We start from the raw sequence: 25451 nt of genomic DNA, 5'->3' as shown, positions 1-25451 counted from the left end.
ACCTGAGCCTGTGGAAGGTGATACAGAGCTGCAATCCACTGCCGTGACATCACTAAATATCTTTTAACTATTCAGTCAATATTTTCTCCATCATTTCTTGGAAGATGTGTATACTTAACTTGTCTGAATCCCCTGAAATTTACTGCCTGTGCATGCTTCCATCAAATTATTTGGACAGAAACCTAATGGCAGGAACCTAAAAAGTTGGTTTTGCTGAAAATTACTCTTACAAAGCCAGTTTACACCACAAGTTTTTAAGTCACACACAAATCTTGTTCAGAAGCCAAATGCTTTTCTAGGAAACAGTTTTATGAGGCTTTGGATAGCAATGTGTGCATTGCATTGAGCTTCATCAGCTGCAAAGTGAGAGAATACCACCTGCTGAGCTTTCTAGACAGCAGCCTGGGTGATTTCCCCAAGCCTTGATCACCTGGTGCCTAAAGAAAGCTGAAGATTTTGCTTATTGAACAGTTTGCAAGTTTAGCAAAACAAAGTTGCTTCCTATTTTCAGAAGTCATTACACTGAATTATTTATTCTTCTTTCAAAGCAATGTTTTATTTCCCATGGAAATAGTAAGAGTTGGGTAAATGTCATGTGATGTAAATGTTCAAGTGGAACTGAGTTTAACAAATAAAACTTTGGATTCAAAAGACAGGAGACAGAGAAAAAAAATGAGCCTAATTCTTTTTCTGCTCATGTTGTATTTGGATAGTGAGGACCACCTAGACTGTAAGTAGATAAATCCTCAATGTAAAAATTTAATATTATACACAATAAATAAACAAAATTAGGAAGTCTCCAACGACTGGATAATTTCAGGTGATCTTTTTTAACTCCTAAACATCCTACAAAAAGCAGAAAGAAAAACAAGAGGCCTAAGTTTTTTTTTTTTTTTTTTTGGTCAACTACAGTGTTGCTAATCACCAAAGCATGTTATGATAAACTATATGTATTTTGTGGCAATGAAACTGAGCACCAGACATGCTGAAGAATGTGTGAAGCTACACATGAGGTGTGGGGGTTTTGCTTTTGCTTCCTCCTGAACCCAGTTTAGTATCCTCACATACCCAGCACTGCTGCTGACTTCACTGGGACAGGGGGATGGAGAGAACTTCTGAATTAGGTGCAGGATTTAGATAAATAAAGCTAAGGAAGAAAATACAGTTTTGTGTCCAAAATCTTGTCATATTGAAACTTTAGTAAATTGCAAGTGTCTGATAGTGACAAATCCTCCTTTTAGAAACCTGCAAAATCATCTCCCCTCCATCCTAGCTGGGACATGGATTATGGGTTCTCACATTTGCATCTGATGCCTTTGCTAAACACTGAGGAAAACTTTTGAAATAAATTGTAACATTTGACCATTGAAATTATTTCAGCCATTCTGCAAAATCCCTGGGTGATGGATGGAGCATCAACCCCTTTTCTCTGTGCTTCTCTTTCAGCTTCTGATATGGCTGCAGAGCAGGGACAGATTCTTGTAATTGCCACTGCTGCTGTGGGTGGGTTCACTCTGCTGGTCATCCTCACTTTGTTCTTCCTCATCACTGGCAGGTAATTAAAATATTGTTCTCGTGTAGTCCCATATAAAATTAAGAACTTCAGAATAATATTCAAGTCATTAGACCATATTTCACAGCTAAAATTAGGGTTAGACAAAGTGGAATAATCCTCTTTGTTCAGCACTGGTCATACAGTTCTTTTCTAAGTGTGGTTTTTCATAAAGAAACTCTTTGGGGAGATAAGAAATTATGTGAAATCAAGAAGTAGTTTGGATATTTAGAAATAGGTTTCTGGACCTCTTGCCTGCAGAGTGATAATTTAAAAATGCAGTATACCTGCTGCACCCTCAAGGCTCTGACATTACATGGAAAAGAAAAAAAAATAAATAAAATGAGAAAAAAATCCCTACAGTATATTCTACAAAATCTCATAATTGTCAGTTGCAAAACTTTAGAGAGTGCACTTCTCAGATATCAACAGAGGGTGCTGCACTTTTAGATTTGTAATTACACATCTGTTTTCTTGGTACAGCATTACCTCTAATTTGAACAGAAAGTGAAGTTCTATCAGTGCAGGCCAGAGGTTTGTTTGCAATACCCCAGCAATACCCTAAATATGGCACTGCAGTAGCTGCCATTATGTGAATTAATGCTCTCTCTGCTAAATAATAAAACCAGTTAAATCTAACATTCTGGTGAAGGTAATGAGAGCAGTTTTCCTTGGAACATACTGTGGCCTTAGATAATCTTAGAGGCTGGGTAAATATTCCTGCAATTACTACAGAATGTGACAAGCAGTAGGATGTTTCAGAAGAGAGAGGAATTACTTAGACAGAGACAAATTTCCAGAGAAAATGATTGTGTGGAATCCATATGTGAAATCCTGAAACAGCTCAAACACTTCCTTTAGAAAAAAAAAAATCACTAAACTTGGGAATGAAAAAAAAAATATGGAAATGGGTTTCTTTCTGTGTTTCTTCCTCCTGTTTTCTACTGTTAAGAATATCAGAGATTCTCTTAGCTTTCTACTGCCTTACTCAATGGGACCATTTCAATTATGTAAGATAGGAAATCATTTTGAAGTGCTGCTTAAATGCAGTGATAAGAGCATGTTCCACAGAAGACAGAGCAAGAAAATTTTGAATAAATACTCAATTTACTCTAGGACTGGAGGCAAATTTCAGCATGAAAAATGGCAGTGGTACCCTACAGATGTGCTCTGCTTCACTGCTTAGAATTAACAATCTGATGAGCTGTCAAGTCTATCTGCTGATGAGCCTATTCAGAGTGGAGAGGCTGGGTGAAATGAGCACCTGCCTCTGCACTGTGCTGGGTCATTATTCACCAGGAGAAAGCAGGAAGCAGGGCTGTCGTTTTCAGGTAGGAATATGAAAGCAACAGAGGCTTCAAGACACAGGAGTGGGGTCTTGGCTCACTTTCAGGACATGGGATGTTAAAGCTCAGTCTGATTTAGCCTTATCTCTGGTTGTTCTGCAGCCAACATCAGCAGAGAATGAGGAGACTCCTCTGCTGGTGATTAATCACTGGCTTCTGTAGTCAAACTTGGGGGCCACATGGATGTTTAGGAGGGTTGGGTAAGGTTAAAGTCTTGTTTCTTTGCCTGTTCCCTTGGGCAAGCACTTGGAGTGTAAGAACTTTAGGGCTCTGGACAGGTGGCACCCTACAGAACAATTGTTCAGGTCCTAAAAGTGGCACTGGCATCCTTAGGGAGTCCCAGTAGCTGGTGTTCAATCTCAAGGTTTCCACAGAGTCTGAGAATCCACTGGGTTGCATTCCCCCACAAGGGCACACCAGCTTCAGGAGTTTCTGCCTTTATTTTCCTCCTCATCACATGAGTAGCAGTGAATGAACTTGAATGAACTTGTGCCTGTTCCTGCTGTGAGGTGGGTGTGTTCACCTGTTCCTCAAAGGTCTCCACTGTTAGTATGGATTTACTGACTGTAGTTATTTTTATTTCATTTTATAGTGCTGTTAATGTTCACACAGAGGACAGTCTTTTTTTTTTTTTTTCAAGCTGGTTTTGGAACTGCATGTCTGTACTCCAGAGCACACATCCACAGGCACTGCTGTTCTCCACAGGCATCAGAGCCTCAACAACCCTTTGCTGTCCCTTAAACCAAAAGATTTCCCTCCAAATAGGCTGCTCAGTGAGTGATAGCTTTAAGACCAAGAGCAAATATTTTGTTTTTTCTTGGCTGAAACGTTGGTCCTGCCATGTGACCCCCTAAATCAGCATTATCAGACCTGCAGGTAGGCAGTGTTCAGCAGCTCAGACTGCACAGAGCCACTCAGCAAAAGAGAAAAAAGGGGTCCTGGTGTGAGAAAAATATTTTCTTTTTTCATGAAACATGATGAAGTCATTATAATTCTATCATTAAGAAAATGAGAGAGTATTTTATCCACTGTGTATGAAATTTAATGGGATAAGGTTTAATTACCACAGGCCTATGCACGCAAACAGGAATGCAGGAAAATAATAATTAATTGAAGTATCAGAATTCTTTGGAGGAGTCAGAAAAAAGTATTACATCAAAGTTAAACTCAGGTAGTTATTGTCAAGCTAATCATTCAACCATGATCTGTTTTACTTTGTATATAATCCATTTGTAGTTCATCATGCATATTTCCTTCTTTAGATTCATAAGTAAATATATATTCCAAATCCATAGAACTTGGCTTTCATAAAATTGCAGATGAAACTCGGTGCACATCTGTTTTGTTCAAGGCAAGTATTTTATTTAAAACCTCACCTGTTTTTCTTGAAAGATGCCAGTGGTACATAAAGGCCAAAATGAAATCTGAGGAGAAAAGAAGGGCTCACTTGCAAAATGGACACCGTAAGTAGTGCAACACTGTATAGTATCTATATCATGTTTTAAATTAAGAAAGTCCACTGTTTCCTGAACAGCTTTTGCCCTTGATGTTTTAATCTGGTTATTTGAGTAGTTCCTTATTGTCTGCATCATCAACGGTCTTTATTTTTGTTTGCAATTTCACTAAATCTATTCTAGTTATTAAAGGGTTCTTTGGTATTCAGCTAATAATATTTAGCAGGTTTTCAGGTGTATTTCTTTGAATTCTCAGTTGTTCTGGGTACTGGATTTTTGCCTCAAAATTCCTCTGCTGGCAACTGTATGACTTATTTGTATCTAGTTCTCTTTGGATTTAGGGATCTACACTTCCAGCCACCCAAGAAATGAGAAGTGGAATGGGTTGTTCCTGCTCACTGATCAGTACAGTGAGAGAAAATCCTGGTGATCTCTCATGGGCAATAATTAGTTTATACAGCTTTGTTTAGTTGCCTACTTTAAATTAGTTGCCTTACTGTTTCCTGTTAGAGTTACAATGTAACTTTTTTTTATTCAAAGGGTATTGCACATATCAGATTTTATTCTTTCATCATTTTGATAACATCTCTGGAAGTGCTATGATCAACACAGAAGTTACCAGAAGTAAAATATTTTTTCAGGTGACACCACTATATCGAGCCAAGTGTCTCTTTCTGTCAAGGAAAAGGGCACATCTGCCCAAAAGTATACTGCCTAGAAAAGAAAGATGGTTTTGTCATTTGTTTCCAAGCATGGCCAGAAATAAAAAGACAAAAACCCTCCTCCTGGAGAGTTTGATATATGCCTCTGAGACCGTGACTGAATTTGAAAAAACCTCACTCAGTGTCTTTCAGGCCAGGGTAAATGATGACTGTATTTCATGTTGACACAAAGCTTCATCTCAGAGCCTTCCCATTCATTTGTAGTGATCTCAGCATCACACTGGAGGGGGCAAGTCTCTACTCATATACGTGCTCCACAGGACCAAGAATAAAGAGGAATTACTGTTTTAGACTCAGCTATTAACTGACAAGAGAAAGAAGGCTGAGAAATGCTTCATTCTTTTTAAAGGAATTCTCTGGACCCAGCTGCAGATACCTCTTTTTGTCCTGATAAATTGATGGATTATTAGCATCAGCTTCTGATGATGGATTGAAAGATTTCCAGACCTTAAAGAATTCCCACACAGATAGTCCAGAAGAAACAACACAAGTTCTTGAACATGCTATGCTCAGGAACACAAGGGATATCAGCCGTGCCAGAAAATGACAGCTTGTTGGAACCTGCCAAAGCAATCTGGCACCAACCCACCACTGCCATGGCCATCTCCAAGGAAACAGACAGAAATTATCTTGAAAATGGATTTGGATATTTTTGTTGTCATCTTGCACCTGGCTCTCTGGCTGTTCCAGCTGATCAGAAGAGAACAAAGCAGCACAGCCCTCCAGAACTCATCCTGAGAGAAAAGGAACTCAAAGATTTGACCTGTTTGGCAAAACAGGATGTTCAGCCATCCTCTCCTAAATGAAAGGAGTGAACTAGAAACAACTGTTTTCAAAGTAAAGGACAGATTGCCTCAATTGCCCAAGGGGCAGCAAAGGGGAAGATAAACTGCTTTGGCAATAATCACTGTTGTTTTGAGGCCATGCTTTTCCCCATGTCATTGAGCCCTCACTTGGTGCCTCTGCAGACCCTTTTTCAAGTGACCAGCTCTTCTGTTGGGTTCTGAAATTTTAAACCTGGAAGATGTAATATATTATTCTCAGTCCTTTCAATTGTTTAGTCAAAAAACAAACAAAAAAAAAAGCCATTGTTGCAATGCATGAATGTCAAGGAGTTCCTGATTCCTCTTATTCTCTCTTTCTTGCAGTACATTTCCCAGGACTCAAAACATACATAGATCCAGACACTTATGAAGATCCATCTCTTGCTGTCCATGAGTTTGCCAAGGAGATTGATCCTTCAAGAATTCGTATTGAAAGAGTCATTGGGGCAGGTAAAACTATCCCTACTGTAAAAAAATCCCTAGGCATGGCAATACTGCTTTTCATAAGCTTTAGGAAATTAATTTATTATCAGTTTTTTGTGTAGGATTGTTTTTTTGCCTGGCTTTTTGGGAATTTTTGTTTTGTTTTGTTTTATAGATGTATTCAAAACACTGTGTCACTTCAGCATGTGCCATAGTTATTGTCATGTATTCTCAGTCACTGAGGGTGAAATTAGATCAGAATCTCTTTCTGTGGGGATATAAGTTCTGAATGTAGAAGACTGAGAAAAAATTATTCTCAAATAGAAGACTGGAGGGAAGAAAAGGAGAGGCTGGCTTGGGATAGGCTTTTCTGTCTGGAGAAGGATCACTGGCAGAGAGGGAAATCGGGAAGATCTGTTGATAAGATGTAGAGAGTATGAAAGATGATGCCCTGTAATCCTTTTTTTTAATATTGTTTCATATATCTTAGTCCCTCTAGAAAGGAAGGGTATTTTTCAGTTTAAACCCCTCATTTAATGGTATGTTACTGCACTGATAACCATGGAAATATCCCCAGTCTTGCTAAGAAGTGTTTCATGCACTAGAAAATGTTGTGTAATAATCCTGCAGAAATAAAACCAGGTCTGCTAGCAGGTAGGAGAGAGAAAGTAAAAGAAAATTCTGTTTCACATTGCAGTGCATAGTGCTGGAGTACTCCAGTGCTTTACCTGGTTGCTTAGGCCACATCATCTGCAGCTGGAGCTGTGCACATCTGGAATTACGAGCTTGGGAGAGCCCCCAGAGGGCTGACCTCAGCAGAGAACATTCAGTTTGCTTTCTTCTATTTCTTCCCTTTCTTCAGGCACTGTATAGATATTGATGTCTTAGATTATAAAGCAGACTTAGCTACATCCCACATCTGTGTAACTGCTGATTTCAGTTTAATACAGAAGACAAGGATTATTTGTTTCAGTTCAAATTAAAATTGTGTCCTTAATCGCAGTTTAATTCATTTATGAAAACTCTTCTCTCAGCTTCTCTCTCTGCTTTCTTCTGTGCATGGAAGTGTATGCTTTGACATATTTTAATCGCAGTTTAATTCATTTATGAAAACTCTTCTCTCAGCTTCTCTCTCAGCTTCTCTCTGTGCATGGAAGTGTATGTTTGACATATTTTACTTTTATGGGTTTCATTTTTATGGTTTTTATTTTCTAAAATGACATGGGTAATTTTTCAACTTCAAAAATACTCACCTAACAGGACTTTCAAACAGGTTGCCATGAAATTTAAACCCATTTCCATGCATACAAGATACAGGTTAAATACCATGGCTAAGGCAGGGAGGGTAAAAATTCCCACACAGTTCTTCAGTAGCTGCTCAGGGACATAACAGCAGGATCATTCTCAGCAGTCCTAAAGGTTTCTGTGCATTCTCTCTAATTCTGTAGTACACACTTTAAATGGATATAAAATGGATTTCCTATCACAAGAAAATTACTTTTAAAAGATGCTAACAATTTTCACCAAAGTGAAACTAAAAATCAGCATCTTCTCTTTTAACAAGTCAGTTAATAGATTCACTTCTAAATTTGTTCTGTTTTAACATTTTATTTTGGCCATTAATTCTCATTTTTAATTTATGTAACTTTTTAATTTTTCAAAATTATTTCCATTCAAGAACCAAAAGATTTCATTCTGAAACTGCCAAAGTGAAAAATCACAAATACTCGAGAAAAAAGAAAATTCTAGCATTTCTGATCATGACATTTTTAAAACTGTTCTTCTCCTGGAAGCAGCTTCCAGTTTGTTTTTTTCACTTGAAAAAGTCATGTCCAAAAGTTCTTGATAATTCACTACTTGGAATTCTGATGGCTGTCACTCAAGGCAAGTATTTTTAGTTGGTTTCTTTTGTCAGCTTAACTCTAACCTAACTCTGTACCCAAGTTATAATTTAAAGTATTTGGTAATTATATCTCACCCATACACTTTTTTCTTCTCCATCTCTTCTTGCTGTTTGGCTTAAGGGTTCGGCCCCTCTTCAAGAAATGAATTCCCAGAGGTACTTTGTCAAGTCCATCCTAAAATTTACAATTATCCTTCTGTTTTCTCTGTTAAAATATTGAAACTTGAGGAAGAGACCAACTCTTCAGTTTTTCCCAGAGCAGGCAATATTCTCTGCATGATCTAAATCTCCTGAAAGTTCTCCCACAAGTGTAAAGACTGAAGTGAGTTGGGCTGTCTTTGGTGCTGTGACCTTTCAGTTCTCTCAGCAGCCACTGTCTGTGCTGTAAGACATTTGTTCTGATCCCATGCAGTAATACCAGGCTGCACTTCAGACTTTTAAGTGACTGACTGCTCCTGTTTCACTTTCAGTACCACAAATGCCCTGCTGAATGCAAAAAGGGATGTGTGGTTTTCACAGATTAAATTTCTAGACTGCTCAATTAGCTCCTTTTCGTATAATATACAGAAAGATGGGTGAGGTTTCTGTTGTTAAACCAGAGATTATTTACATTTTATTAAAACTGAACAGGCAGTGGACTCTATCTTTTTCTCTAGTTGTGATCAGCCTTTTCCCTGGAGCAAGGAAAAATGTTGACTTCATTGACACCTGGCTCTTAGCTTCAACTTATTACACATGCAGTCATGAACCTCAGCTGCTGCAGGGTCAACATTTATCCTGTTTATCTTTATCTCAAACAGTGAGAATGAGATTCTTAGATTTTAAAAACCCCTTTGACTGAATCCATTCCCCTTTGACTTTAAAAACATTGGAAATTCTTTATCTGAGCAGAAGTGTTGAAAAGATACTGTGGGATGAAATCTTGTCAAAGTCTCAGGGTAAATAATTCAATGCTTTAAATTATATCATTGATCTCCATCTAGTCTAAAACAGAAGTAGAAGTTATCATACACCTTAGGTTTCTGTCTGTTCTGAAGGTGATGAGCTCAAGTTTGGCATTATGTCACAAAAAACCTGCTGGTAGTCTTCATGTTCACCAGTTTATCAATCCCAATATCCAAGGGGATGGAAATTTCTTTCTAACTTTCCAAATCATGCATCCAAAAAAAAAAAGTAAAAGGAACAGGGGTTCCTTTCCCTGCTTTGGGTGTTGTGCAGGTAATAAATCTTGGAATTGCAAGTTGTTCAGCTGCCTCCTTCAGTTAAATTAATTTTAAAGCACTTGGTAACAGCCTTTTAGAATCCCTGAGGGATGAATGTCATTATTTATGAAATTCTGAAGCTGTAATATTCTTGTATAATCTTGTTGTAGCAAAATGATTTATTCTATAACCTATGCTTTCCAAATTAGTCTTAAAATGAGATTTTGCAAGTCTGCAGATTTATTGGCCACAAAATTTCTTTAAAAATCTGATATTAAGGCTCTAGTATTTTTGCTTTTTACTGCTTCATCAAGAGAAAGAATTGGAAAAATTTCTCATTTTAGGCATTTAAGCTAAAAAAAAAAACCAGCAAGATGCAATAAGGTCATGGCTTTAGAAAAGTGTTCTGGTCCTGCTGAACATGTCACAGAACAGAAGATTGATAGAACATGTCTCCTGCAAAACATTCAGGTTTCATCACTTTCTTTTATGGGAGCACTTTACAAGTCCAAATTATCTACTGCTTTTTCAGAGCAAGTAGTCAGGCAAGCAAACTTTTAAGGAGAGTCTTCTAAAGGTGAAAGGGACAAAATCATACAGGAAAATCCTCACACAACTTCCGCTTTTGTCAAAAGATTCCCAGAGCATCAGTCTAATGACATATATTTTCATATATCTTATATTTGCACACATCTTTAATTTATTTTTTTAATTAAGTAGAAATAAATTGGTGGGAGGAACTGTACAAAGAAGACCTGGAACCACTTGATTTTTTTAGCTGTTTAGGAAGCTGCTAGTTTAATCAGAGGTTATGTTCAGCATGTGTTAATTGTACTCTTGCACTTGATGATGCCTCTGTCATTGAAGTGAAAGACAAGATTTGAAATTGTTATTTTAATCTCACTCTTCCTGGATCTAAAGATAATAAAACTTTGCTTTGTTTTAATGGAAGCAACAGAACCTAATAAAATAAAAGTCTTGTGACAATATCCATTCTAATCCTGCAATATCAGGGAGTTATAATTTTCTGAAGTGAAGGTTGTGCCTTTAAAGCATCTTTCTTCTAGATTTGCTTCATATCTGAAGATGCGCTCTTACAGAATAGAGCTCCTTTATTTTGTTTATTTCTGTCCTTAAAATGTAGGGAAAACTAATACAAACAGCACTCAGTGGAGTGTTAAATCCTCAGTTAAATATTATCTGTTCATTACTTGCTTTTTGGTTTTTAGCAGTTCTGATTCCAAAATGACTGGGGTAAAAAATTTAGATTTTCTGTGAAAGCAACCTGCACTGAGAAATGCTTTGAAATATTTCTCTGAACATTGTTTTCATTTACTGAATTATAACCCATTGAAAACTGCAGTCATCCAAGAGTATGTTTGCTAGGGGCTCTAAATAACTTCTGGGTGACTTCAAGATCAAAGGAAAGTTGTGATTTCCATACAAACTGAATTATTGAATGTGTAAGGAGAATGCAGGGAAACACACATCCTTCACAGGCCCTAGACAGACAGGGAAACATCAGGGGAAACAAGTTTTGGGATTCCTCTCACTGCACAACCCCAGATTTGTTGGGACTGCTGGCCTTTGGCTGTGTGAGCAGGGAAATGTGTAATTAATTTCAAGTGGGTGTGGAAGTCCTTTTAAATAAATCATGTGCAAGTGCTTTTCTAGGTCATAACAGCATAAAGTGCTTTTAAAATGCTTTCTGCAGCTGAAGGATAGTCAAGTGTTCTGATAGTCTCAGGGCTTTTCTTAACATACAGGTCTTAGTGCATTTCACCCCCAGAGATAAATATTTCTATCAACAGATATTTTGTCATCAGTGGAATAAAAATCCAAGTGCCATTGCATTCCTTCCTCAGTTATGTATCCCAAACCTGTTGATAGCAATGTTCAGTCTCAGTGGGGAGGGCTGAAGGTTTGCCTTTTGCAGGTACAAGGTGCCATGATCTCTGCTGTGGCACAGAGGAAAGGTGATCATGTCCTGTGAATGCTGCTGAATATCTGGATTTTCTGGGATGTGATGACACTAATAAATCTGAATATTCAATCAGTTATTTCTCTGTCCACTTCTATGGGATGTGTGAGTTCCTTGAATATTCTTCTGTACTGTGAGTTACTAACAGATATTTTATCAATTTCAGGGGAGTTTGGAGAAGTTTGCAGTGGACGTCTGAAGACACCAGGAAAAAGAGAGATCCCTGTTGCCATAAAAACTCTAAAGGGTGGCTATATGGACAGGCAGAGGAGAGATTTCCTGAGGGAGGCGAGTATTATGGGACAGTTTGATCACCCAAATATCATTCGCCTTGAAGGAGTTGTTACAAAAAGTAAGTCACTAATATCTTTCCTTAATTGTTTTATGCTGGCTTTCCCATTCTGTCTCACCTAGTATTGAAATTAACATTATTTTCTCATTCAGTATGGGTTACAGTTCTCAGAAATCTTCCAGATCATTGACAAATGATACTGCAAAGTTTGAGCACATAATAGGAAATGCCTGTCTGTTTTCAATGTGAAATGTTTTATATTTATTTTTCAATAACAATTACCCTAATTCAAGAGAAGTTTCTACAGGTTCTTATGAAATAGAATGGAGAGTTTGCTTGGCAAGTGGAGAAAACCACAAATGTAACTGAGCTGACAATGAAGTCAAGTTATCTTGTAAAATATCTTATTTCTGCAAAAGTGCTTATTATTTATTTGATTGAGATTTACTGGTTTTGGTACCAGAAGAGATGAATTTCCTGTTTTGAAGAAATAAAAAGTAAACTCTGTGTAGCTTGTTGTATACTGCAAAGATTGACTAAAATTCCAGAATAATCTTTGAAATGTTTTACTCCTTATAATTGTTGCAGCTGCCAAGAGAAATACCTTGCCTCTGAAATCCAGCAGGTTTAGTGGTGTTATGGACTTTTCTGAAAGGCTGAAACATCTAGTTATCACTTAACTATTGAGAAGTCTAATTAACATGCATGTAATTTCCTCAATGGCACCTTTTTTCAGTAATTAATTAAATAGTTTATGGTATATTCTTTTCAAAATCAATCATTGTCTCAACCAAGCCATGTTGTTTGTTAATTCGCAGAACTTCTATTTTTCATTTAAAGGGAAGCATTGTCTGTATAATGCAGTGTCCTCTTACCATCACAGTAAACACAACAAATATGTTATGAATATTTCCTGTTTTCACCTCATTACAACATCCAAAGCTATGTTTGGAAAATCAAGAACAAAAAGGAAAGTTTAGCTCCAGAACTCATGTTGTTGGAATGCAATTTCAGTAGGTGTGTGGAATGACTTGACCATGTTCAAATCTGTCTCTTGGTGGTTCTAAATTATGATCTTTTTCTTTCCTCACACAGTATTGAAGGATAAATTTGGGGGTTTTTTAGGTATGTTTGGTTAGTAGACTAACAAAACCCATTGCATTGCAGGAAAGACAGAGCTTAGTCTCTCAAATCCTCTCCTGTCAGTAACAGCCCTGTGACAACAAACAGGAACACAAGTAAATGCTGGCTGAGCGGCACTGGAGATCTTGTCAAGGGGTGTAAATGTGTAGGAACTTAAATGAATTTAGCTCTTGCTTCACACTGAGCATGTCAGCAATTAAATTCTACCAGGCTTCACCAGCAGGGGTGGTTTATTAATCAGTATCACAGGTCTGGTTAGGATCCACATGGTGGATCTTGTGGGGTGTGTCTTGTCTAAAAAAGGCAAAATGTTGTGGCTTAGGAGCATTGTTTACATCTAATTAAATGGTGCATAGAGAGAACAGTATAATAATGATGTCCTTGGCAATGGCATGATTGTTTAATCTTTACCACATTTGTAAGTTTTCTTTCTGTAATGCCTCATCATCAGTCTAGAGAGAAAGCAAGGTGGCATTCAGAAAAGAGAAAACAAACTGATAAATCTCTGCTCCAATGTTAGAGTATTAGGTGTTCTACAGGAAAGATTATCAAGAACTGTAAGCCAAAATGTTATCAGTAGCAGTTCTGCTTTTCACCAAGGAGTCAACAAACTTCATTAATATTTTGTAATATTTGTTTGAAGGTAGTATAAAAATAGCAGGTGTTATTATAGTCACACTGTTGTCTAAAAAATACACATCTCTCAGATACAAAATAAATGGTGGAACTTTGAAAGAATGTACTTTGGTGTCAGGAAGGAATAAAAAAAAAATTATGCAGCCATAATTATGAAATGAAAATGGGCTATGTGAATTAGGAGCAGAGTTCACCCCCAGGCACAGAAAGTGCAAGTTACATAAATTGAAGGGACAGGGGTGTGCAGCACTGCTCTGCCGCAGGGAAGGAGCCTGAAGCAGGCTGAGCCATGGACGCAGGTACTCTGCTCTTCCCATTTTGTCTTTAGTGTTGCCTTGCATTTATACTGCCCCATCTGGAGTATTTAGAGAATAACACGACTTCAGCTTGGAGGAGAGCAGTTGCCTTGCCAAAGTACTAAGTCTAGGATTGCAGAATCCAAATTTTACATACTGAAAGGTGTGCTGTAAAAGTCAGACAAAACTTTGTCCTAGCCAAGTTATTTATGTAGTGATAGCATGAATAACAGGTGTTTTGTGCTAAGGCCTAGATTAATAACAACAGAAACTATTTATCTGATGTGCACTGCAGTTCCACTAAGCTATAAAGGCACATCAGATGCAGTACATTTGATTAATAGATGTGTAGTGCTGTTCTTAGCACATGCTTTCCTCTGTGTAACCATTAGTCATTAACTTCTAGCTCTTGCTGATAGATATTGCATCAGTTTGTAAGCAGTGCCTTCCATTACAGTGTCATTGACTATTGAACAAAAAAGAAAAAGGATTTGGTTGTAATAAGCAGAAGTGCTGTACCAAGTCAATAGCTATTGACTGGGGCAATAACAAATTTGCCTGCTCACTGCAAATGAGGGCTTTTATCTGGTGCTACCAGCTAAGCAAATGTTAACTTTTAAATTATACTGTTTTCAAAATTGCTGTGGAATATGTACTGTACAGGAGGAAAGAAATGCTAAACTAAGCCTGCTCAAAAGTAGCTCTGAAACAGAGTTTTAATTCCCTTTTCTTATGGCTTCATTTCTCATTTGTCCTAGCAACCCCTAATCACAGAGAGCAGTAAGCAGAATAGTTGCTGTAGCACAAGCTTTCTGTTAGCAGGGAGTTCATTTCAAGGGCAATTTGCTGGGCCAAAGCAAACACAGCATGGCACAGAATTTGGGTCCACTCGTATTCCTAACCAGAACTCACAGGGGAAACTTTATTCTTGCTTGGTTTTGTTACAGCAACACCATTCCTTGCATGGTTTGCCACAAAAGACTGCTTGATTGCCTCACAAATTTATCATAGATGCTTGGGCACTTTATAAAAACATCCATGTTTCCTTTCAAGCCGTGTTAGCACAGTGATGATTTTGGGAGCTCTTTTGGGTGTGCCAGGGCATGCTCAGGTGATTTTTATGTCTGTTGCCAAGCTGCTGCTATTTCACTAACAGGTATAAGAACAATAATTTCCTTCTCCAGTGCAAACACATGTGACCGACTGAAATCTGGGCTCTAAAGGAGTAAGATATGTCTTCATTTCTACATCATGTTGAAGACTTTCCATGAAAAGTCTGTAAATTAAATTAAAGCTGTGCCTACAGAATAAAATCAGGCTGCTTAACTATATCTACAAAAGGCATGGAAAAGAGTCCCTGACTATTGTAACTTTACTGGAAGAAATCCAGACTGGAATCTTTACTTAGTTTTGCTCTACAGTGTCTTACACAATAGTTTAAAGCAAAACCTAATTGGTACTATGTAATACCGGCTCAGTAAAAAATATCAGTGCATGCAAGAGCTTTATTACATTCATAATCTGTTTGTTCCTCTTCCCCACAAACTTTACCCTAAATAACTTCAAATTCTTAGAAATCAGTTGTAAGGAATTGCTTCCGTTCCAAATTTTGACTGCTGAAGGTTTCATACCCATCACATGTACAAGAGGAATCTTTTTAAAGCATTCATTTTCTTTAACAGCATTATGTACATTTGTATTCTCCAGAAGGATTTTCCAAATAGTCCCTTCACAAAAGGAGGATAAATGAAGACAGCACCTAGAGCTCTGGTTTTGTGTAAACTCACATCCTTGGACATCGAGCCTGGCTTTGGAATGACACTTATGACTCCCTTATTGTCTCCTCACTGTTTTGATTTCATGGCTTTCAAATTGTGAAGAGTATTGCAGTTCTGAAATCTTCAGACACTCATTTGCAGATCAATTTAAAGCTTTAATCATTGAGTTTCTTTTCAAATTACTGCATATAACCCATTCCGTGCAACAAAAGCCCTAAAATTAGTGTACCTTATCTTGTCCATGAGGGAAGCAGAGCAGCAACATGATCCTCTTTCACTGGAATTTACCATATGAAGCTCTTAATATCTGACCTTTTTTTTCTTTTTCTTTTTTTTTTTTTTAAGATTTTTTCAAAAATTCAGGACATAGTGACTTCTTCTTTTTTCAGCCAAGACATTGTGCTCTAGGCCTTTGAGCCATTATTGTAATGAATTTACTGTTGCCCTTTTCTCCCACCTGTTAAATGACGTTCAGAATCCATTTCAGATGGTGACGTATTTTGCAGTACATGTGTTTCTTGCACACATAATGTTGTATATTTTGTTGCTACACGAAAGGATTGAGTCCCTTTTGTGGCAATATTAACCGTATTCTTACCTTGGTCATGGATGGTGAAATTGTACTCCCAGGAAGCATGATTCTGCAAAGTTTAAATGTTGTTTATGGACAATCCACTGTGGTGGTGAGACTGTATGCGTGTCATATCAGTGGACTTTACATGGCAATGAGCATAAAGCTGAATTTTTCTGATAAAATGTCATTGTAGTTGTGCACATAATGACAGACAAAACAGCAGGATCTCAGCTGCGTTATAAATTGTTCAGTAAGTGGAACTGTAAATTTAAATTTGGCTCACTCCCTCTATTATCCCTTCTATCCTTATTCATAAATAAATACTGCAACACATCACTGAATCCAGGGGTGGCGTGGCCATCAAATTAACACAAAACCCACAGCCACCAACCACCTGCTTTGTTAGCCAAATCTGTGAGCTCAGTTTACTGAAGTATCATCCAAAATACAGAGCTGAAAGAGCTGTGCATATAACACAGACAACACCAAGTATCTGTAGCCTTCTTGCAAAATAGGTTACCCTTCCAGACTGGTACTGGAAGAAATGTAATTAGTGTTGATAGTCCTGAGCTATTTTTACACATGCATGCATCCGTGTGGGCATTTCAATTTACACATGCAAACCACCGTGCACCCGTGTGTTGAAGGTTGGCAAAAGTTAAGAATCCACAATACTCAGTTCTCCTCAATGACATATATTTAGAAGAAATGAGCTTTTAACCCTCTGGAAAAATTTACATTTGTCTTTTCATGCATTACATTATGCAAATTTTGTTCCAAAAATCAAGGGGCCATTTTGGTTTCCTGCAGTTCAAATCAGGCACGTTTCTGTGTTCTGCTTTTCCCTTTTTGCAGTTAGCAAGCCATACATCTTGACTGTCAATTCTGCTGCTGCATCTTTCAAAGGATGATAAGCAGTGAAGAAAAAGCACATTGTCAAACAGTCAAGCAGTAACACCCTGTTAACAGCAGCTTAATCTGACCAGGGTGCACTATCTAACATAACTAAATTCCATAATTCTGCTTTCATAGGTTACAGCTGAGAAACAGGATTTCAGTTTCTTCAGGATCCTTTGCCTTCAGATGTCCATGTTCAGACACACAGGACCTGACTTTCAAAGATATTCAGATGCTTTGACATGAGATGTGGTTCTAGTAGAAAAATAGGTGACAAAAATGATTCCTACTAACAGCTGTAAAAAGATAAAGTCCTATAGATAAGATATGGCCAGATTATTTCTCTTTCCTTTTCTTTTGAAGGGAATGCATGGTCATCATTTTTCATAATTAGCATTGTTATTAACCAAAAATGATTGCTTTTCCATTTGAAATGTCTGAATACAATATGCAATTTCTTCCTCCACCATGAAAGTAAAGAAGAATATGGTACAATAAGTTAAAGGGCCAGATATTTAGAGTGTGCAGGAGATATATGAAGGGTTGGGGCTTTTTTAACAGCAGCAACCAGAAGATCAATGAATATCAGGGAGAGACAACATTGCCCTGTGCTGACAGATTTGCTGCACAACATGGCTGATCTGTTGCCTGTGCAGGAAAACCATAAAAGCAATGATGAGAACAATTATAAATGACAATGGCAACTGCAGCTGACAGCCAAAGGAGTGAGGGGGTTAAAGAGTGTGTAGAAAGCAATCAATAATCCAAATTCACAAGTTGTATTTGGTTGATTTATTTTGACAAGTGCACATTCATTTGTTCTTCTGTATAGAGGCAAAAACAGACTAGTAAATGTACATGTGATTGAGCATGGGGAAAGGCTGGAGATAACTCTGCATACATAGGGCATAGTTCAAGTTGTTTTACCCCATTCCAGGCAGAGCATCCTGCTACACCTTCCACTGGTGAAAGCAGGATGTAACAAGCAGGAAATAACTGTTTTAAATGTAAACTCTTCAAATATGTGTGGTTTTTCAACAGCAGCCATTATTGGGTTTTAGTATTATTTATTAATATTTTTGTTTATTATTACCCATAGACCCTCCAGGTCTAGGTCTAGTCTCTCCATACAAACCTCTGCTACAAAAGTTTGCATTGTGGTATTTCCTACAGCTTTAAGGCTCACACCCAAATTTCTAATGCAAAGCAACAAGTTTAAGATACCTTTTACAGCAGATTCATATAAAGGAGAAGAATTGAAAAATGGACTGGTAATTTTCTCATATAAATATCTGATATTGCATTTTATGGAAACGTGAGAGTTAGATGTGAGAAAAGAAACTATTTCACTGACTATAATTATCTTTCTGATTTTAATACATACATAGTTCAGGTTGCAGTAGAATAAATAACTTAGATGCAAACTGTTTGGGATCCTTTCCAAACTCCTGGTTGGAAATTCAGTTTGCACAAAATAATCCTTCATAAATGCTACATTTCTTCAGAGATAAATATACTGCTTGTAAATCAGGAGAGGATGATAAAGTTGTTAAGGGAGACACAATTGAAAGAGAGAAGCAGCGTGGGAAAGAAAAGAATATGATTTTAAAACATCATAATAGATGGTGTGAAGTTACAGAGTATTCAGTTTAACTGTGTTCTAAATATAAGCACAAAACATTAATGACAATCCTGTAAACACATTTTCAGAAGCAAATGTATTCTGTCAGACATTCTCAAGTAGATTCATAACAACATCCATCTGTAAATATTGTCATTTTTCAACTAAACTTTAACAAGGTAATTTCTGCTGAATAAAATTTGAAAGCAAATAAGTTTAGCTGATAATGAGTTCATTTCAATATTTTATCTAGAGAAGCATAGTACCGAATTTTTATAATAGTAAAAACCTGAAAAAACCCCACTGTACTGTTGCTAGAATTCACATAATTTATTACCTTTCTTCCTGAAACAACAGAAACTTGTTCATTTCTCCCTAGACTGACAGTAATTAATTTACCCACTTTAGAAAAGAGTCTCCCCTCTTTCCTTTCTCTGTTTTTTTCCTCTCCACTGTAGTTGAGCACATTCTTCAGCACACAAGTGTTTCAGGTAAGACTGGCAATTTACTTCCAGTTTTCAATGAATGCCTTTATAAGCATTGAAAAATGTGACTTTGTGGCCTAAGCAAACAAATACTGCCCAACATCCATCCTGGCAGAGTCACTGTTGCCAAAACCAGCAGGAGGAAGATGAAATGAGAGAGGTTTTACCACATGATATTCACTGAACACCAAGTGAACAAGCAGAGAACATCCTCTGAATCCGCTGGTATCAACAAGAGGATAATTAACAAGCACAGCTAATTCTCTCTGGTCAGCAGCATTTTTCAAAAAAGAAAGCAGAATTCCTGTCCATGTGCCTCAGGCCATCAGAGGGCAAACACAACCTGTCTTGGTTTACCAGGTGTGGGCTGGGACACCTTCACTGAGCAGAGACAAAGAGGATTTCCTGTCTAATTTACAGATTTGTAAATCTAAACCAGCACTTAATCCACTTCTAATCAAAGAGTTCATTCCAAGCCACAATTCTGGTAATGACAGCGATTTTCTGCTTCTAATCCTGACATCTTTTATTTGAGGAGGTCACTTGGTGTTTGTTACAAGGAAGAAAATCAAACCAGTGGGCTTAATTTCATTGATATTACTGCACAGTGAGTTGTGAATGGATGAATGTGAAACAGCAAAAGGAATCCTCAGTTTGTACCATACATTTGTTCAACAGAAAATCACTCAGCCCCAAGGGGGTTTTTTCAGCTGAACACAATGAGGCTTTTTCAGTGATACTGATTATTGTCTAAAAGTGGGGAGTGTTTGTCTCCTAGCCCTGGTTCATACTGTAACAGGGTAACAAGGCTAAAAGAGGAGAAAATCAGAGCTTTAGCTGCAGGACTGCAGGGTGCACAGCAGGCTGCACGAACACATTCGTCTTCAGATGTCACCATGAAAAGCTAGTTCACTCGTTAAATTAAAACTGACTGCAATTTCTAAACATGAAGTACAAAATTAAAACCAAATCTCTGTTTTTATGGAAATACCATGAAAATGAGCAACTGAAAATTTAAAAAGCCCCTGAAACTTCTTAACCACCCCATTTACCCCATCAACATTTCTCATGGGAGTTTCCTGTCTTAAAAGAAGAATTCTAAATGATAGGAATGCTTAGATTTTTCCTTCCAAAATAACAAAAATGGGTGATGAAAATGTAATTCAGCTAATTATTAATGGATTCATACTTCCCTGAAATAATGATGTATATAAAATGAATCAAAAAGTTTTCAGCTGATATTACTGGTTTTGGTTTTTTCTATCATGAAAACTGTAATTTTAAAGTATTTTGTTTTTGTCTAATAATGAATGCATGATAATGAAATCCAAATGTACAGCGTACAGCACTTGTAGCTGTGTCCTGGATATCATACATAAAGATTTCCACATAAAGATTTCTTAAAGGTTCTTATTTAGCATTGTGATAAAGCTATTTTCAGTTTAGCAGGGACTGAAAAATAGTTATTTAGTAGACAGCTTAAGCATACACAGTTTTGTCCCATAGAAGCTCAGTATTTCCATTTCTATTCCATTAAGGCTACAGAGATGATTCAACACAGCAGTTGTAATGGCTGTTAAAAGCCTTAATCATATTAATGTTGTCACACCAATCTTCCCAGCAACCAGAACTTCAGTGTGCACTGACATTTAGCACATCACAAAATAAATGCCTGTAGTGTTTGTAGAACTCTTTTCAAGCAATTCCCTCATTTTTCCCCCCCGAATCACCTGTTTGTCTAGAAGCACAAGGGAAATTAAATTAGATGTTAATATTCTCCCCAAATATTCTGTAACTTACATCAGCTCCTCCTTAGGAGCTGAAAGATTCTTTCTGCATTTGCTTTTTGTCCCAGAGAAGTCATAAGTAAAGGCAGAAGTTGTTATAATTGGGGTTTTCTAAAACAGTCTCATTCTGTGTAAATATTCCTGCCTCTGGACTTATTCCCATCTGCCAGTCAAGAAATGAGAGTGCAGGTTTGTAGGGAAGCATTGTCTTCCACAAGGATCTCAAGGCTAAACTCATCAGGGATGGAGATCTGAACAAAAGCTTTGCCCTGCCCAGTGTGTGTCTTCTTCATGTTTCCAGAAAGACCCTGTAAATTTAAATCCAGAGCAGAAATTAGGGAACTTTATATAGAAAAGATTTGAAAATATGTTCCCCAAGAGCTGGGCTAAAAGGGTCTGTTCCTCAGAAATGGAGCCAAAGCATAGGAATGCTTCATTATTTCCAAATCAGTAGACTTCAGGAAATTCAGAGTTAAAATCTAACTGAAGAGTAAAAAACACATTGAAATAAATAATCTAGACATCAGGAAAAAGTGGTCAAAGGACCACTCTATGAGTTCTTGAAAGTTCATTGAGGGGTGACAAAATCATTTGTGGGTGTGATGTCAACGACTCTGGTGGAATCTGGGGAAACAAAATGGGACCACCCCTTTGAAAATCTGCTGCTGAACATGAGAGTATAAATTTTCCTCTGCACAGCACAATGCAGGTTTGGTTTTACTGGTTTAGTACCCCCGAGCAGAATTCAGCCTTCAGGAGTCTCACTGTGTTATTTGCAAGGTAATGGAAATCCCCACATGATTCACTTGGACTTGGTGGCCTCCAGAGCTCCCTTCCAAGCTCGGCAGTTCTGTGTTCTGTGATTTCAGCAGGGGTTAAGCACAGTAATTTTTGTCAATTCTTGTTATGCTCTATTACTTTGTGATGTCTATTGCAAAATACTATTTAGTGATCTTGAAAATTAGATTTTTCTAAGAGATATTAATTATTTGGGTAAGCTTTTAGGCATGCCACTCTATCAGCCTTTGCTTTCATGAAAAAAAGCTCTAAAATAAATTAAGAACATATTCTAAATCTCTAGATTGTTGCATTGAAAAAAGCTTATGTTTTCTAAATGTACTGAAAACACGGTCCCACAAATTCATCAGGGATAAATTTTTTTCCTGCTTCTGATTTTTTTTCCATTGCAAGTCAAACCTTTTGAGTGCTCTAAAAATTGTAATCTGACATCATCATTTCAAAGTTTTATAAAGCCATTCCTTATAAAAACCTTCCATATGTTCCCTCATAAAAGATTATGAAGTAATGTGCCATTCCTGGTGGTCTAGCAAGGATAAATCAATAAAATCATGTGAAAGAAAAGTCAACCACATTTCAGTAGTTTCCATAATGGATATATTTCAAATAATTTTGAAAAAAAAATGCTCTAACCCTGCTTCTAACTTCCCCAAGGAAACACCAGTAACAATAAAAACAAGGTTTTATTTTAGAATGGGAAGTGCTCATAACAGAAGCCAGTCTTCTCTCAGACATGAAGTGATAAAATTGGATAACTCCCCTATGCAGAAGCAGGAAAACTTTCTGCATTCTGTCCTCCAGTATTTTGTTACTAAATGTTCAGCACACCCTGCCTGAAGATGCAGTTTGGAGTGAAAACAGCCAATTGCTTCCTGCCAAACTGAATGCAAGAGCTCCTTGCAGCTCTCACTTCCCCAAAGCCTTCATGTGCAGAGTTCCAGAGAACTTTCTCTTAGCTGGGTTTTAAAAGAGAACTGACTTATAGAAACAAATAGCAATGGAAATTTTTACATTAAATACACCACCTCTGCATTTTTCCTTTTTTTTTTTTTTTCCAAACCAAATTTGTGGGAAAGGAACAACAGACTAAAATCTTCTTTTGCTGGTGCCAATAAAGAGATGGTACTTGTATTAACAAATAGAAGAAGGCAATTGTGACCTCTCTAGAACTTCTCAATCCAGTTTGTTAAATTAAGCAGCCAAAGAGCTGCTTTTGAATTTGTAGCTGCTGGATGATCAGAAGTACACAGCACATGAAATGGTCAATTCCACCTGCAGAATGTATTGAATAGATACTTAATAATAATAAATAATAGTAATAAATAAGGAAAACCAGCAGTGACAAAGAACAAAGCACATTTTTGTCACTGGTCATGGGGTTTGGGCTGGGAGCAGTGGCTGTTCCTCCTGGCTGGCCATGCTGTGACTGTGCAGTGCCAATAAATGGGTGTGAATTAATGTCAGTGCTCTGGAGCTCAACTAAGCATGTGGATTTCCTCTGCCCAGCCACCTTCTCCTGCCCTTCTGCTCAGGGGGATAATATCCTGCTTAAACCCATGCCAGTTTAGGATGCTGTACCAGGGTCTTCCCTATCAAATTCCACAATTTGAGGGATGATATTCCCCCAGGAACAGCTGAGAGTGGAAAGCAGGCTAATTGATTCAGCACTCCCCCACTGCCTCTGAGCTCAGGCACTTAGCTGTAATTATTGTGAAACAGAAGAATTTACACTGAGTTCTAAACTGATATCACAGGGCTCAGAAAGTGGTAGACACTTGGTGAACTGTCAGCTACTCCATGTATTTCTACAGTTCAACACACTTTTCCAACATTGTAACTTATGTGGTTTCCCATGTTAAGGTGACACTGTGTTCAATGTGTGTAACTGTGGAGCAGGGAGAGGTTGGGGTTTTCTCCTCAGTAAATCCATGACTGTAAACTGCTAAATAACAGCACCTTTTGAGGGTACTGAGGAATCATGGCTTAATATTCTTGTTTCCTTTTCCCAGTTTAGAATCTTGTACTGAGGGATCTTTCCATTAGTGTGAGTGCACCCACTGCAAAAATGAGTGAATTTTTTGCAGAAAACAACAGAAGTGGTGGGAAGCATGAGTATATCTATGATGTGGACCAACAGAATAGCATCATTTCTCAAGAAATCTGGTTAACTAGCTGACTCCAGGGGTCCCCTCCAAACTTACACGTTCTATGATTCTGTGTCATTCATTCAACTATTTCATGAATGCTTATGCAAACAAGTAAATGTTTGAGTAACTTCTAAACTACTGTAAATGTCCAAAGCTCTTCAAAGCTCTGTCCATCTGGTGGTGATTGATGTGGCTTAACAAGAATGAATTTGCTTTATCTGCAGTGATTATCACCTTCCCAACATAAAATCACATAATCAAGTCTCAAACCCTTTTCACGTTGTGCACATGATGAAAAAAGCACACCTGGGGCTGAAAAAAAAAGTTCATCCTGGGGCTGTATTTTAATTTAGAGCCGTGCATGTTTTAAGGTGAATGAACTTTTAATCTCTCATTTGTCTGCATTTTTTTTATTGATGGATACTGGTCAGGGCTGAATGTCACCAACCTTGATCCTTTCAGAAGGTGTTTGAGGACTTCTGGAAGAGACTAAATGAGGTCTTGTTCTAGTAACTCTGACTTCTGCTTACTCAGAGACCCCTTATTTCTGAGGTGACAGGGGGCTGGATGGGATTCAGTTGCCTAAAATGACACTCAGTGCCTACTCTTAAATATCCAACTGCTGCTTTACCTCTTACAGCCACTTCCAGAGTGGAAATCTGCTGATCTTGTCATGTCTGCCACTCAGCTGGGGATGGCTCAGATTTTTTAGAGCATCTCAAATGACACAAACCATTTACACTTAAGCAACTGAACCCTGACTTTAGAGTGAGAGAAAAGGGTTATTTATATGCATTCTTGTAGTTATTTGCTGCTTATAAAACCTCAATAATTTCCCCCCTCTAGTTCTCTTAGTATTTATAGACTTACTTGCACTAAAATTCACTGCTCCTTGTTGTTTGGGGTTTTTTTTGTTTGTTTTTTTTGGGTTTTTTTTATTTTATTTCTGAATATGTCCAATAAGTGAAATAAATTTGGGGTTGTCCTCATTACTTTCTATAACAAAGTGACTTATTGTAAAACTGTTAGGAAACTGGAGTTATTTGCCATTTAACAGCATTTAAGTAGAGGAAAATGTCAATGGTGAAGCTGAAGCTGTTTGGTTTTTCTGAAGGTCTGTACATATGGTGTGTGACTCAGTGGCTGTACCTTATGGTTGGTATAATTCATATTTTGAAACAGGAGCAGTGTTCTATTTGGGAAATCTTCATATGTTCATTATTTAGCCTTTATGTTTTAAGATGCTGTTTAGTACCAAACATCTTGGAGTTAATAGGACAATTTCCATTTTAAAACTGAATTTTTGTGTTTTGCATTCTGTACTGTCTGTCCAGGATCACTTCTGCAAATATTTTAAACTGAAAGCCATGGAACATGGAAACACTTTTATAGGAATGCCAAAGACTTCTCTTGAGTGTCCAGAGGGAGTACTTACATTTACCATCAGATATAAAAGTACTGCATCTAGATCACCAATTAAATTAATTATTTTTCCACAGACTGCAGCATGGCTAACTAACAAATTTAAAGGACAGATGGATTGAGGGGGAACATTAGAATTCTTGCTTGAAAACAAAAGTAAAAAACTCA

At 37.5% G+C, this 25451-nt stretch overlaps 1 protein-coding gene across 3 annotated transcripts in view; it reads left to right on the top strand.

The window, feature by feature from the left end:
* EPHA6 (EPH receptor A6) overlaps positions 1–25451 on the top strand; it is a 365847-nt gene that overhangs the window by 274709 nt on the left and 65687 nt on the right. For all 3 annotated transcript variants that reach the window (XM_041480224.1, XM_041480226.1, XM_041480225.1), the window contains 4 exons: positions 1447–1555; positions 4291–4361; positions 6223–6348; positions 11574–11759. In XM_041480224.1, coding sequence (XP_041336158.1) covers positions 1447–1555; positions 4291–4361; positions 6223–6348; positions 11574–11759 — 492 coding nt within the window. The remainder of the gene's footprint in view (positions 1–1446; positions 1556–4290; positions 4362–6222; positions 6349–11573; positions 11760–25451) is intronic.

This window comes from Pyrgilauda ruficollis, unplaced genomic scaffold (genome assembly GCF_017590135.1).
Source record: "Pyrgilauda ruficollis isolate IOZ18807 unplaced genomic scaffold, ASM1759013v1 scaffold50, whole genome shotgun sequence".
NCBI lineage: Eukaryota > Metazoa > Chordata > Aves > Passeriformes > Passeridae > Pyrgilauda > Pyrgilauda ruficollis.
Note: the sequence above shows the minus strand (reverse complement) of the source record. Positions and strands in the feature narration are given on the sequence as shown.